Here is an 11,752-nt window from a genome sequence, read left to right on the forward strand (position 1 = left end):
CGCGATCCGCTGGTTTACACTTGTCCCGTCGTTTTAATTCCTCTCTTTTAGAGACAGGTTCCGCGGCGCCCCTTTATCGAAGGAAACGGGAGGGGACGAGAGAATATCTCGAGAACGAAACTGCGTTTTACAGAAATCATCGTATATTTGTTTCTGATAATGACAAGTCTCAATAATATTGTACATCTCATGCGCGACCGTTCACTAGCACTAGGTAAAATAATGCGGAACCATCTTTCCTATACTTAAGATCCTATACAATTCGTGTTAAATTACATAAATGGTGGTCAAGCAACGAAGTACCTGACTTTTTACGATTGCCTCAACCGCAGAGGCGGCGCCGAGTGTACGGCACGCGATTATAACAACCGCGTTTGCCCCACTCGAAACCGGATTAAGTCACTCTGGACGAGGATGTTCAATTCGCGCTTATACGAGTAGATACTCTCGGCGAAGAGACCTCGCCGGTAATCTTAAAACGAGCACTGAGTTTAATCTATAACGCCAACACAAACGTTCTCGTTTGAGAAGGTCGTTATATCGCTCTCGACGTGAAACGGTACGATAGATCTGCTCTTCCTAACTATACCCTTTTGCATGAAACGAAGCGCGCACTTCGGCGGACTTCAGTGGAAGCAAAAGGAAAGACGATTCAGAAATAAAAATGCAGATTTTACAAAAAAATGCGGCTAAAAAGAGCAAATCTAATTATCATTCTTCTGACTCCATTACACACCAGTAATATGTATATACTAACGATAGTAGAATCACACGATTGGCAATACATATTTTCGAACATATTCATGTACATAAATTGAGACAAGATTGCATCAGCGAGGTCGATCCTAAAGGAGAACGAGTTTTACGATCACCCCAAGGCCAATTTCAATAGCCCTGGTTAACTAAACTAAAATCCTTCCCTTTCATATTATAAGTAGAATATATAATCTAAGAATGGCAGCAAATTGATCAGTTCGGACTGACGGTGCACGTGGTTTTAGAATCTAAGGCGATGGATGAATCAACGGGGAAATATATATAAATCTGCGATCTAACACACATCCTAAATTAAATTAAAGCTTTAACGATTACTTTAAATCTGGCTTAATTGAGATTAAACGATTAATTTTCATTGTTTAAAGTTCTGCAAAAGTTCCTTTACATCTTGCTGGGATTCTCGATTTAAGAGAAAGTAAAATCACGATTCTGCTGACGAAGCTTCTGTTCTTTTTCCTTCTTAGACGCATTCTTCAATCGCGAAGTTAACTCCGCTGCGGTAACTTTGTGCCAACTTACGCTACTTTAAACTTGTACGTCTTATCGTTGACGTGTACAAGGTAATTTTACGTGGATCAGAGCCTCGATCCGATCAGAACATATCCAGGTTTGTACATCCGCGGTACATATGCTCAGTCTCGTCGTCGCCAAGTAAATTTCGCCCGCTGGCTCGTCGTTTCCGCCGCCGGAACGGTACTGGCCGGGTGAGAATACGGGCACGCTGGTTTCGTGCAGAACGGATGATACTTACACTGCTGGGCCGGATGCGAGAACACGCAGCCCAGCTTCGTGCAGGACAAACCGAACTTGCACTTGGGATGCTTGTAGGCGCACTTGTCACCGAACTTACATGCCGGGAAAGCACTGCGAAAAATAATGAAAATTTAAAAAATCAATAAATATTAGGTAGAATAATGAAATTTAAAAAAAAAGTTGAATGCTTTCTGGCATGTAATTATAAAGAGAAAAGAATCGTTTATATTCTGATGCAATGAGTCTCTCGAAAGATACACTACCTGCACATAACAGGCGGGTGAAGGTACGCGCATTTGTTCCCTAACGTACAATTTGGCCAATATCTACACTTCTCCCTGGATTTGTCTAAAACGGTCGGGACCGTGTTCTCCACCAATGGTTTTTTATCCGGAGCTGAAAGGAGCAACACGTTATAGCGATATACTTTATATCGCTATATTTCGTCGTGAACAAACGTGAAAAAAAATTTGATGCATACGTTTGGCGGCCAACGTCGGCGGTAGCGACGCGTTAGATTTTAGTCGTGCGGGACTCGAAGAGTGAGATCTGTTGTATACGATAGGACTCAATTTTCTCCGTTTGCGCGGCATCTCGTCAGTCTTATCCACGTTCTCTGTGTTGCAGTTCTCGTTGTTCTCCTCACCGCTCGCCTCCTTCGGACTGGCATCCGCGTTATTTTCCGCTTCGTTATCTTCCGTTATTCTAAATGTACTTATCTCCAAGTCGTTCTGCGCTATCGCCGACGTTGCCGTCGTCGCCGTCGTTGCCTCACTGTGCGTCGTCAATAGTGCAAGCTCGTCGTCCTCGTTCACCTGCGAGCATGAGGAGGAACATCGTGCGTCTAGAATGCGCGCGAGGAATTAAAATTCAGAGGGGGGAAGGAAAGGAGGGAATGCTTTACAGGTGGCGGAAAAAGAAATTACCTCCATCTCCAGCCGCTCCTCGTCATCCTCGGAACTGATTTTCTCTTTCATGAGATTGTTGTTGTAACCGTTCAGAGTGACTAAGAATTTCTGATTGTCGTCGCTCCTTTGGAACAACGACATGACCACTCCCATATGCTCGTCCGTTACCGGTTGAGGTACATCTACGGATTAGGTGATAATAAGCGAGAAATTAAAATCCCGGGAAAGAGATGAAAGAGTTAGTCTTTGTATCGCAAAAGGATTCGTATTGGAATCTTTATTTATCTTAAACATATCATCATCGTTTCTCTGAAATATTTATTATTTTAGGCCAGTCATTTACTGTACTTCTTACAGTTTGTAAATATTTGGAAGCTGTTAGTATAGGTGTTATTAGTGGAAGATTGATGGGATGATAGTTGGCTTCTCGACTTGAGTACCGACTTGACGGGTCTCAGATTCAAGCCCGAATGTCATCCCGCATACTTTTCTAATAAAAATTATTTACCAAAAAGTAAGTGTTTGTTCCGCCAACAATATTTAACCAAAAAGAATATATTTATCTCGACAACAATTGGCAATCAATACACAATAGCTTCACAACGTTTCAACCCAGGATTCGGGTTCTTATCAAGTGATCTGATGAGAAAGAGAGAACCATCGCCAACACACTCTCTGTCTAATGCTTATGAGATTTTGGCAGAAACATCATACATGAAAGGCTAGAAATTAACAGGAAATAAGTATGATGTCACAGCAAAACGAGTAAAAAAGTACTTATTTACACAGAGAATGCCCCACGATGGCTCCAATTCATATTGCGTACCATACTAGCGAAACTCACAATATCAAAATGGCCAGTTCGTTCCTGACTTCCATCGTGCAAACATGTGTCGTCTTGTGGCTCTGTAATTTTGATATTTCGTGTATGCCACCTTAATGTTCTGAATTTCGCTAGTATGGTACGCAATATGAATTGGAGCCATCGTAGGACATTCTCTGTGTAAATAAGTACTTTTTTACTCGTTTTGCTGTGACATCATATTTATTTCCTGTTAATTTCTAGCCTTTCATGTATGATGTTTCTGCCAAAATCTCATAAGCATTAAACAGAGAGTGTGTTGGCGATGGTTCTCTATTTCTCATCAGATCACTTGATAAGAACCCGAATCCTGGGTTGAAACCCTGTGAAGCTATTGTGTATTGATTGCCAATTGTTGTCGAGATACATATATTCTTTTTGGAAAAATTATTTAAACTTTAATTGAAAGATTGCGAATAAATTATATATGAGATGAATGATACCCAGGTCTTAAAATAATAATAATAGGAAAATCGATAAATAAAGATTCCGACGAAAGGGTGAAAGTAGGATACGAAATAAGATCCCGTAACTCTTTCAAACTCTGAATGCGAAAAACACGTCTCCGCGGAGATGGGACTTACACGGTTCGTGCTCGACGTCTTCCACATCCAGATGATCTATCGTATTTAATTCGACTTGAATCTTTTCCATGACCAGTCTCTTACTAGAATTAAAATGTACCGACAAGTTTTGACTTACATCACGAGCCGGGGCAGGCTTAAGACGCTTTAAGACCGGCTTCTTGTCCTAACAAAATTGAGCCTTCGATGAAAAAAATTCATTCTTCCCTCTCCGACGTGTAACATTTTTTTTTTCCAGAAACATATCGCAGACATTTTATCGACATTCTCGGTATTACAATGTTACAGAGAGTCGCTTGGATTTACAGGATTATTTACAATGTATTAGCGAAACTTACGAATAGAGACGGTTCCGGGTTCTTCTGCTTGACGACCGACTGATTCGCCTCCGCGACCGCTCGCAGCAAGAGCGACTGCGTGGCGCGCTTCTGCGTCGGTTGCAGCGGCTTCAAAGGTCTCGGTGTGACAATCACTTTACTCGGCAACCTCGTGTCATCGATATCCTCGTCCACATCGCTGGTCGTTCCTTTGTCCATCTTGTCCAGCTGCGATTTTGCGCCCCCGTGTCCCCCCGGATAACCGGTACTCTGAGTCGCGCTGAACGGCACTTCGTTCGAAGCCTTCGTACGTTTCCTCTCGATCCTCGCGCCGGCGAAGGCCGCGGATCTGTTCACGGCAACTATGTGCGACTTGACGGGTCCGGTCAGCGACTGCTCGTCGTTGTCTGCTTCGTCCTCCTCCTCTTTCTCCACCCTTGCCTCGTTTCCCTCGGCGCCGGGATTCAGGGAAACTAAAGACTCGTCGTCCTCCGTTGCCGTCCTCAGCTGCCTCTGCTTGTGCACCGGCCTGAAATTATTTTTCAACGGGCCGAGTCTGTCCTTGATGTTCTTATTGTTGTTTCCCGCTTGCTCGAAGCTCTTCGGGTTATTCCTATAATCTGCCGCCTCTTGCGACTTGCCGGACTGTCTTTGGGCTTTACTGTTGGCACTCACGGTGCCCAGACGATCCTTGATGGTGCACGCGGACTTTTTCGCAGACACGTCCGTTTTGGATCCCGAATTCGAGATCCGCTCTCTCGACTCCGCGTTTCTGCTCAGTCTCTCGTTCTTGCTGCTCTCTATTCGGCTCCTCACGTCGTTGACTTTGCTCGCGGCCTCGTGATGCCGCGACGAGTCGCCGTCGCGATTTCGCCTGAAGCTCCGATCGTCCGGCTCGAAGTTCCTGCCCTTCCCGCCGCCGCCGCGTCCGTTGTCGTAGCGATGCGGCTTCTCGAACCGCTTCTCCGACGGGCGGTAGCGGCCGTTGCCCTCCTTCTCCCGGTAGTTCTCGAACTTCTTTCGCGGCGAGGTTATGCCGAGCCGGGTCTTCACCGACACGACCGACGTGATCCTCGGTTTGTTCACGCAAGACTTGAGCCGCCTCGTGGCCGTGTCCGGGGAGGACGACGAAGCATCGTCTTCCTTCTCCTCCTCGGACGGCTTCGGCCGCTTCGCCTCGTTGCTCCGTTTCTCCGCGCTGTCGTGACGATTACCCGACGCCTCCAGCGATCTCTTCAGACTCTTATCCGGCGCCTCGCTCGCTTTCAGATCGCGATGGGTGTCCGTGATCTTCGCAGCGGGATTTTCCGGCGCGGCGACATCCTTCGCGGTCTCGTCGCGCCCGGAACTCTGCTGCGACCTTCTCGAGGAAGCGGAATCCTGATAAGATCCACCGCTGTGCGTCAACGATCCTTCGTCCGTTTTACTTTTGCTCTGCACCCCCTTGATGTTTCTCTCCGCGCTCCTGCTGTGACTTCGTTCAGCGTTTTGATTAGGCGCAGAAGATTTGATCGAAGTCTGTTGCTTCTGCGCCGGCAGCTGCTGCTTCTCGCTCTTCGCACTTTTGTCCGCGAACTTGTCGACGGCCGTGGTGGACTGCTCCGCCGCCTGGTCCTCCAGGAAGGAGGTCGCGATGATCTTCTTCTTCTTTCTCTCCTCCTCCTGTTTCACCACCACAGTAGGCACAAACTCGCGGGACGATTTCTTCTTGGCCACGGTGACTTTCTGCAATTTCTTCAGCACCTGATCGTGCAGCCAGTCCACGAACACGGTCGTGCAGTCCTCCAGGAACAGATTTAGGTCGTCGTGCATTTGTTGACGGGATTTCTTGTTCACCACCATTACCAGTATGTAATCGGGTAGCTCCTCGTCGTAACGAACCCCCAATTCCATAAGCTTGGCGCGTATGGCGCTCTGAAAGAAATCAGGTCGCAAAATTTATTTAAGGAAAACTGTAGAACGTATTCGCTTTCTACTCGTTTTTCGCAGTTAAATAGAAATAGCAAAAATCAAACCTCGTAATAAACAATTTATTACATACATTATTTTTTTAAACACTTCCTTACTCATTTAATGCATAACTTGAATATTCCTAAGTGCAGTGACATTTTCCATAATGTTTTGCAAATTCTAATTAACATTGCTAAATACGCTAACAATATCTCTGACGTTTATACATTCCAACGGCCTCTTTTAACTTGTTCGAATCAATTCATAAGCCACTGATTTGAGGTTGCCTCACAGAAACAATTCTAGACACCTCGGTAGCCCCTGAACAATCCCGCAGCGTCCAATCTGTTTCTCTGAAAATATTCCTCGCAAGAAAATTAAATATTGTGATTGGCTTACGAGGTTTGAGTTTTTATACACTTTGCGATTCAATCTAAATAATACCATCCATCAAGTATATTTTTCTTATTGTTAGAAGTACGTAACAACAATCGCTTCTCAAGGAGAGTCTTCTATTATTTTCCAGAAAGAAGACAGAAGTATAGCTTCCAATATTTAGACTTCTGCGCGAACAGAGAAACAGAGATCAACGCTGAATAAATAAAAGAGTTTACTTGAAGCTGCGGTGCGCCCGAATTTTCCAAAAACGGTTCCGGCGTGCGTCCCGCGTCTTACCGAAGGAACCGGACGATTATATGATAATCGGGATGTGTGGGATATCAAACGTCACGCGCGGGTCCTCGTGCAGCCGGACGATCGGACGACCCGGGGACGAATGTCGCACCGTCACCTGGACATTCCGAGAAAAACTCACCCGAAGCTGATTCGTGACCTCGATGCCGCGCGTGTCCATGATCGTGGGATGATCGCTGGAGTTCCACCGGGTCGAGCGTGAACCAAGGTCAACGTCAACGTCGTCGTCGTCTTCGTCCTCGTCGTTCGTCGTGTCGGCGACCGGTCGAATCGATGAGCCGATGCGATCACGAGTCGGCGTATCACGGAACGAAAACATTATCCGCCATGACGGACGGACGAAACGTCGTCTCGCTTTCACGGAGCATGAAACGAGTATAGATGCGCGACCGACGTCGAAAAGTGGTTTTGCCAATTTCTACTAGCGTGACGATCTTCGGCCAATCGAATTAGAAAATTCACCTCGAGGATGATTCAAACTACATTTTAATTAATTTAATCGGCAATTAGTCATCAAGATTTATTTACTATTTTGTTGACGTGAATAGAAATTATTAGAATATGATGGAAATTATGAATCCTTTGATTTTTACAATGTATGAAAAAAAAAAGATTAAATTACAGAGAATAAATTATACAATCAGAAATTTTACTTTAAACAATTCTGTTGCATTGCCATTAATCGCTAATTAAATTGCCATTATATAGTAATATATATTATTAATATATATTTCTTTTTTTATATTAAAATATGTATATACATATATTTTATATATAAAATCTATTGATTAAAAGAACTATACTACATTTTCCCTAATCCGTCAAAAAAAAATTGAAATTAAAACTTAATAGTCATGGTAATTTAAACTAAAATTAAATCTGAGAAGTATTGTTTAAGAGAATATTTGCTTTCTTATCTAAGATAAAAGATATTACACGTACAATATTAAAGTCATTGTCAATATCATTTTGAGATATAACATGAAGAACTTCACGTGTGATTTATTCTTCTACAGATTTACATTTGTCTCCCTTTCTCGGAAAATATTGGAATTTTTGGTTTTATATATACATACATAGGATGCCTATAGTGTACCAGAAAAAATATATCTATCTGCTTTCTTTTTCTATGTAAAATAGGTCTCTAATTTGCGCTGCGCTTTGTCCGTACTCTCGTAAAATTGTGTTTTCGAGGAGTGACTTCGCAATGTTCTTCCGCGTATCCACAGAGTTACTCTTGCACGTTTTTGATACTGTTTCTCCCAACACGTCGAAGAGGCGCAATGCAATCGTAGGTCCGCATACACAAATCCCACGTTTATCTATTAATCGTGGCAGTTAGACGTTATTATTATTATCAATCCAAGAATTATAATTAACTCAAAATTTTTTATCTATTTTGAGATAATTATGATTCGTTCTTTCGTTCGATTGTGTGAGCAAAAAGATATCAACATTTTGAAAATTTTGCCACTTGATCTTCAAAATTCTCAAAGATAAAAAAATCAAGATAGGTCAATAGCGTTCAACGCTAAAAGTAATCAAATTAAATATCAAAAACTTGAAAAAAATGTGCGCATTTGTAGATAGCGTGGTCGCCGTGCTCGTTTCCTCGCCGTTGTTTCGCATACTTCAATCTTTAATCCGATAAACTCTCGCGGTAAAAGAAAACAAAAGTATGTCGAGATATATAAAAGTCTGTCTCAAACTTTAATAAAGTTATAAAGCAGACAATATCACGCACACAATATATTTATATGGTAACAACGGATCGGAATACTCTTTAACGACTATATACAAATGTCGGTCTTTTTACTAAGCTAATGTGTTAGGCATATTATTTTACATTCTTAGCTTCGATAAATCGTGTGCATTTGATCCACGATTGTAGCACCTTATACCTCTTTAGAATATGGTATCCATAAAATACTGCTACATATCTTCGTTTTACGTATTGCCACGAGACCATATCCTTTACGGTGATCCTTGTAAACGTGACGTGTTACTAGGATGTTACTAGGATTATATCGAGACGCGAATTACTCTTATTAGACAAGCGTTAGACTACTGAAACGCTATTTCAACATGTTTACAATTATCTCTGTTTCTTTCAGATGAAATTAAAAAATAGAATTTAAAAAAAAAGAACATTTTGGAAAGTACTTCTATTGGCAGTGTGTTCTAGAAAAATCTGCTAAAGAAGCCCTTCTTCGTGGTGGAAGCTTTCAGGAAGACCTGATCGATATCCTTAAACACTTCTTCAGCGGACTGAGCTGCATTAATGTAGTAATGGATCCCTTGTAGAGCGTAGTAGTCGACAAGAGGTGCGGTTTGCGTGTGATATGTGTTTAATCGCTTTTTCAAAGCTTCCTCATTGTCGTCAGATCTCTTGATCAAAGGTTCCCCGGTGATCTGTCAAGAAAAAGATTTTATGTTTCAACACACGTCCCGGATTTTAATTCAACTCCATAATCTGTTCATTTATGCAACCATTATGTCTTAGCATATGTATTCGTCATTAAAAACACGTGCTGTTATGCGTTATCTCCGGTAGAGATATATTATCAAAATCATGAGGGTCAGCACGTCGCTAAACCTTTATCTTTCATTAGCGTTTTACAAACGCATCGATTTGTATTGAGTGAAAAAAAAAATATTTTTCCAAATTATGATATAGAAGGTTCATCATTTTTTTTTATTAAGGCTTCTTATCACTTACGTCGTCCTTCATGGGAACTTTGGGAGGAGCAAACTGCTCGTGGTACGATCTACCACTGGCTGGATGTATCAGCCTACCCGTGATTCTTCTGATCAGTAACTTGTCCTCGATACCGAACTCAATCACGGCGTCGAGCTTCGTTTTCCTCTTGTTAAGCATTTCATCGAGCTGTGCAAAAAAAGTTTGGTCAGAGGCAGTGATTTGGTCTCTTCTGTGGGCATGCGTTCAGAGAGGAATTATGCCTAGGTAACTCTAATGCCATAGGCCGGTATTCACAATCAGATCTTATTTCAAGACCGTCTTAAGCAATATCTGAAGATGCTAATACGGCTCTGTCAGATTGGTTAATGCCATCTTAAGATTGTGCTCAAGACGGTCCTAAATATAAGAACCGACTATGAATACCGGCCATATAGTCTAAGTGACGTAAACTATAGCTTAGAGTTACTCAGATTGAATTTCTGAACGCAGTCCAGAGTGAACTCTTTCTGGCTTACCTTCTCCGCTTGAGGCACGCTCCTCGGAAAGCCATCCAGCAAGAAGCCTCGCTTGCACTCGGGTTTCTCGAGATTGGTCTCGATCATGCTGACCACCAAGTCGTCGCTGACCAATTTGCCCTCGTCCATTACCTTCTTAATCCGAGCTCCGAGGGCAGAACCAGAGCTGACCTCGGCCCTCAGCATATCGCCCGTGGACAGATGACATACACAGTATCTGTCTTTGAATAGCGGAGCCTGGAAAAGGGGAACGTCATTCAACTTAATTAATCCTTGCGATTGTAATCAAACGTTTCAGCGTGACTTTGAGATATCTTCTAGACGTCTTTGATTTTAATCGAAGATTGATTAACATAAAAAGCAATTTGTAATTAAAAAATATTCAAGGAGATATCTCCGAGTTTTTATGAAGACCTAATTACAATACAAATATGGACGGGAAATGTATCGTTATAAAATAAATATTCTCGATAGAGCAGATTGGCACCAAGCAGCACAATCGTTCCATCCTTATTTCATTCGATCCATCAGGCCACGTGCGAGAGTCAGTCATATCAAAAAGTGACAACTGACAAGTAGCTTCTTCAGCTTGAAAAATAACGAGGCGCGAATTTTTTCTAGACGCAAAATACCTGAGTGCCTTTGCCGCTACCGGGTGGTCCCAACAGAACGGCGTTAACTCCGCTCGTCGGTGTCTCGAGCTTCTCCTTCGGCTGCTTCGGCACCACGTTCGCTTGCGGCGGCATATTTTACGGTATCTTATTAACGGGATGGGACGAAAGTTCGCGTGGGTACCTCCGCGAGAATGCTAATTGCTGCCAGGGTTTGCCAGGGGAAGCGAAGCCACCGACGACCGACGACACCGCGTCACCACGAGTATATAATAATTACGCGCGTGACGGATCGCTGGAACATCCCGCTCCCCGCTGAAGCACGCTGGCTCGGCTGGCTGCACGCGACACGCGAGTCCGCGAGGTTGCGTGTTGCGTGCGTAAGCAAATCGACGGTCGATGTATCTGGCTGGCCTTTGCCCGAGACGCAGCACCGGCAGCACGCCTCATCTGTCGATCACCGCAAGAAACGACTTCCGACTCCGACTTCGCCTCGCCGGCTCGTCGCGTCGATTTGAACTACTGCGGGAAATACGAGCAAGATGAAATAACACGAAGGAATGTGCATGCATGATACATTGTTTAAATATTAATCATGATTTTATAATTAAATGTCAAAATCAATTTATCACGAACAAGATGAAACAACGCGAAGAAATATTTATGCATGGTATTATATCATTAATATATTAATTATAATCAAGTGTTAAAATCAATTTTAATATTACCATTTTTGTTATTAAGATATATTATAATTATATTCTATTAATTTTATTTATAGAATTTTGTAATACACTATAATGTCGTAATGTTATTGTTTATTATATTTGTTATTTAATATATTAACATCACGCTTCAACTGTTGTAAATTACTGTAATAATTATGCACGATATGTATATTAACAAAAAAATATTCTGACAAATATAAGTTATTAAATTATAAATGAAAATTAATTTGATTAATAAATTTAAGAGAAAATTATCTATATTCAGTAATACATGGCAAAGCACAAAGATGTAACATATCTCTTCGCAAAGTTTCTTATATGAAGGAAAAATCTATTTCAGATCTATATATATA

The 11,752-nt window shown here is 42.3% G+C and overlaps 2 protein-coding genes across 2 annotated transcripts; both read right to left on the reverse strand.

The window, feature by feature from the left end:
* Positions 1–125: 125 nt before the first annotated feature.
* Positions 126–7,221, reverse strand: Nab2 (Nuclear polyadenosine RNA-binding 2). Its single transcript, XM_077414507.1, has 7 exons — positions 6,966–7,221; positions 4,223–6,115; positions 3,885–4,050; positions 2,457–2,620; positions 2,012–2,345; positions 1,794–1,926; positions 126–1,641 (listed from the first exon to the last, which is right to left on the reverse strand). The coding sequence occupies exons 1-7, from the start codon at positions 7,161–7,163 to the stop codon at positions 1,410–1,412; spliced, it is 3,120 nt and encodes a 1,039-aa protein (XP_077270633.1). The 5' UTR covers positions 7,164–7,221; the 3' UTR covers positions 126–1,409.
* Positions 7,222–7,923: 702 nt separating this feature from the next.
* On the reverse strand, positions 7,924–11,128 carry Ak2 (Adenylate kinase 2). Its single transcript, XM_077414530.1, has 4 exons — positions 10,693–11,128; positions 10,061–10,297; positions 9,564–9,731; positions 7,924–9,256 (listed from the first exon to the last, which is right to left on the reverse strand). The coding sequence occupies exons 1-4, from the start codon at positions 10,804–10,806 to the stop codon at positions 9,026–9,028; spliced, it is 750 nt and encodes a 249-aa protein (XP_077270656.1). The 5' UTR covers positions 10,807–11,128; the 3' UTR covers positions 7,924–9,025.
* Between the last annotated feature and the right edge of the window lie 624 nt (positions 11,129–11,752).

Source organism: Temnothorax americanus, unplaced genomic scaffold (assembly GCF_048541705.1).
Source record: "Temnothorax americanus isolate GAGA-0224 unplaced genomic scaffold, ASM4854170v1 Scaffold10, whole genome shotgun sequence".
Lineage (NCBI taxonomy): Eukaryota > Metazoa > Arthropoda > Insecta > Hymenoptera > Formicidae > Temnothorax > Temnothorax americanus.

What these genes read in the sequence shown, in the direction of transcription:
- Ak2 (XM_077414530.1), bottom strand. Translation starts at nt 10,806, where the DNA reads ATGCCGCCGCAAGCGAACGTGGTGCCGAAGCAGCCGAAGGAGAAGCTC. An exon ending in GTAGCGGCAAAGGCACTCAG is followed by an intron (nt 10,298 to 10,692) that starts GTATTTTGCGTC and finishes CCCCTTTTCCAG; the next exon opens with GCTCCGCTATTCAAAGACAG. An exon ending in AAGTTCCCATGAAGGACGAC is followed by an intron (nt 9,257 to 9,563) that starts GTAAGTGATAAG and finishes TTTTCTTGACAG; the next exon opens with ATCACCGGGGAACCTTTGAT.
- Nab2 (XM_077414507.1), bottom strand. Translation starts at nt 7,163, where the DNA reads ATGTTTTCGTTCCGTGATACGCCGACTCGTGATCGCATCGGCTCATCG. An exon ending in AGGTCACGAATCAGCTTCGG is followed by an intron (nt 6,116 to 6,965) that starts GTGAGTTTTTCT and finishes GATTTCTTTCAG; the next exon opens with AGCGCCATACGCGCCAAGCT. An exon ending in GCCGACGTTGGCCGCCAAAC is followed by an intron (nt 1,927 to 2,011) that starts GTATGCATCAAA and finishes TGCTCCTTTCAG; the next exon opens with CTCCGGATAAAAAACCATTG.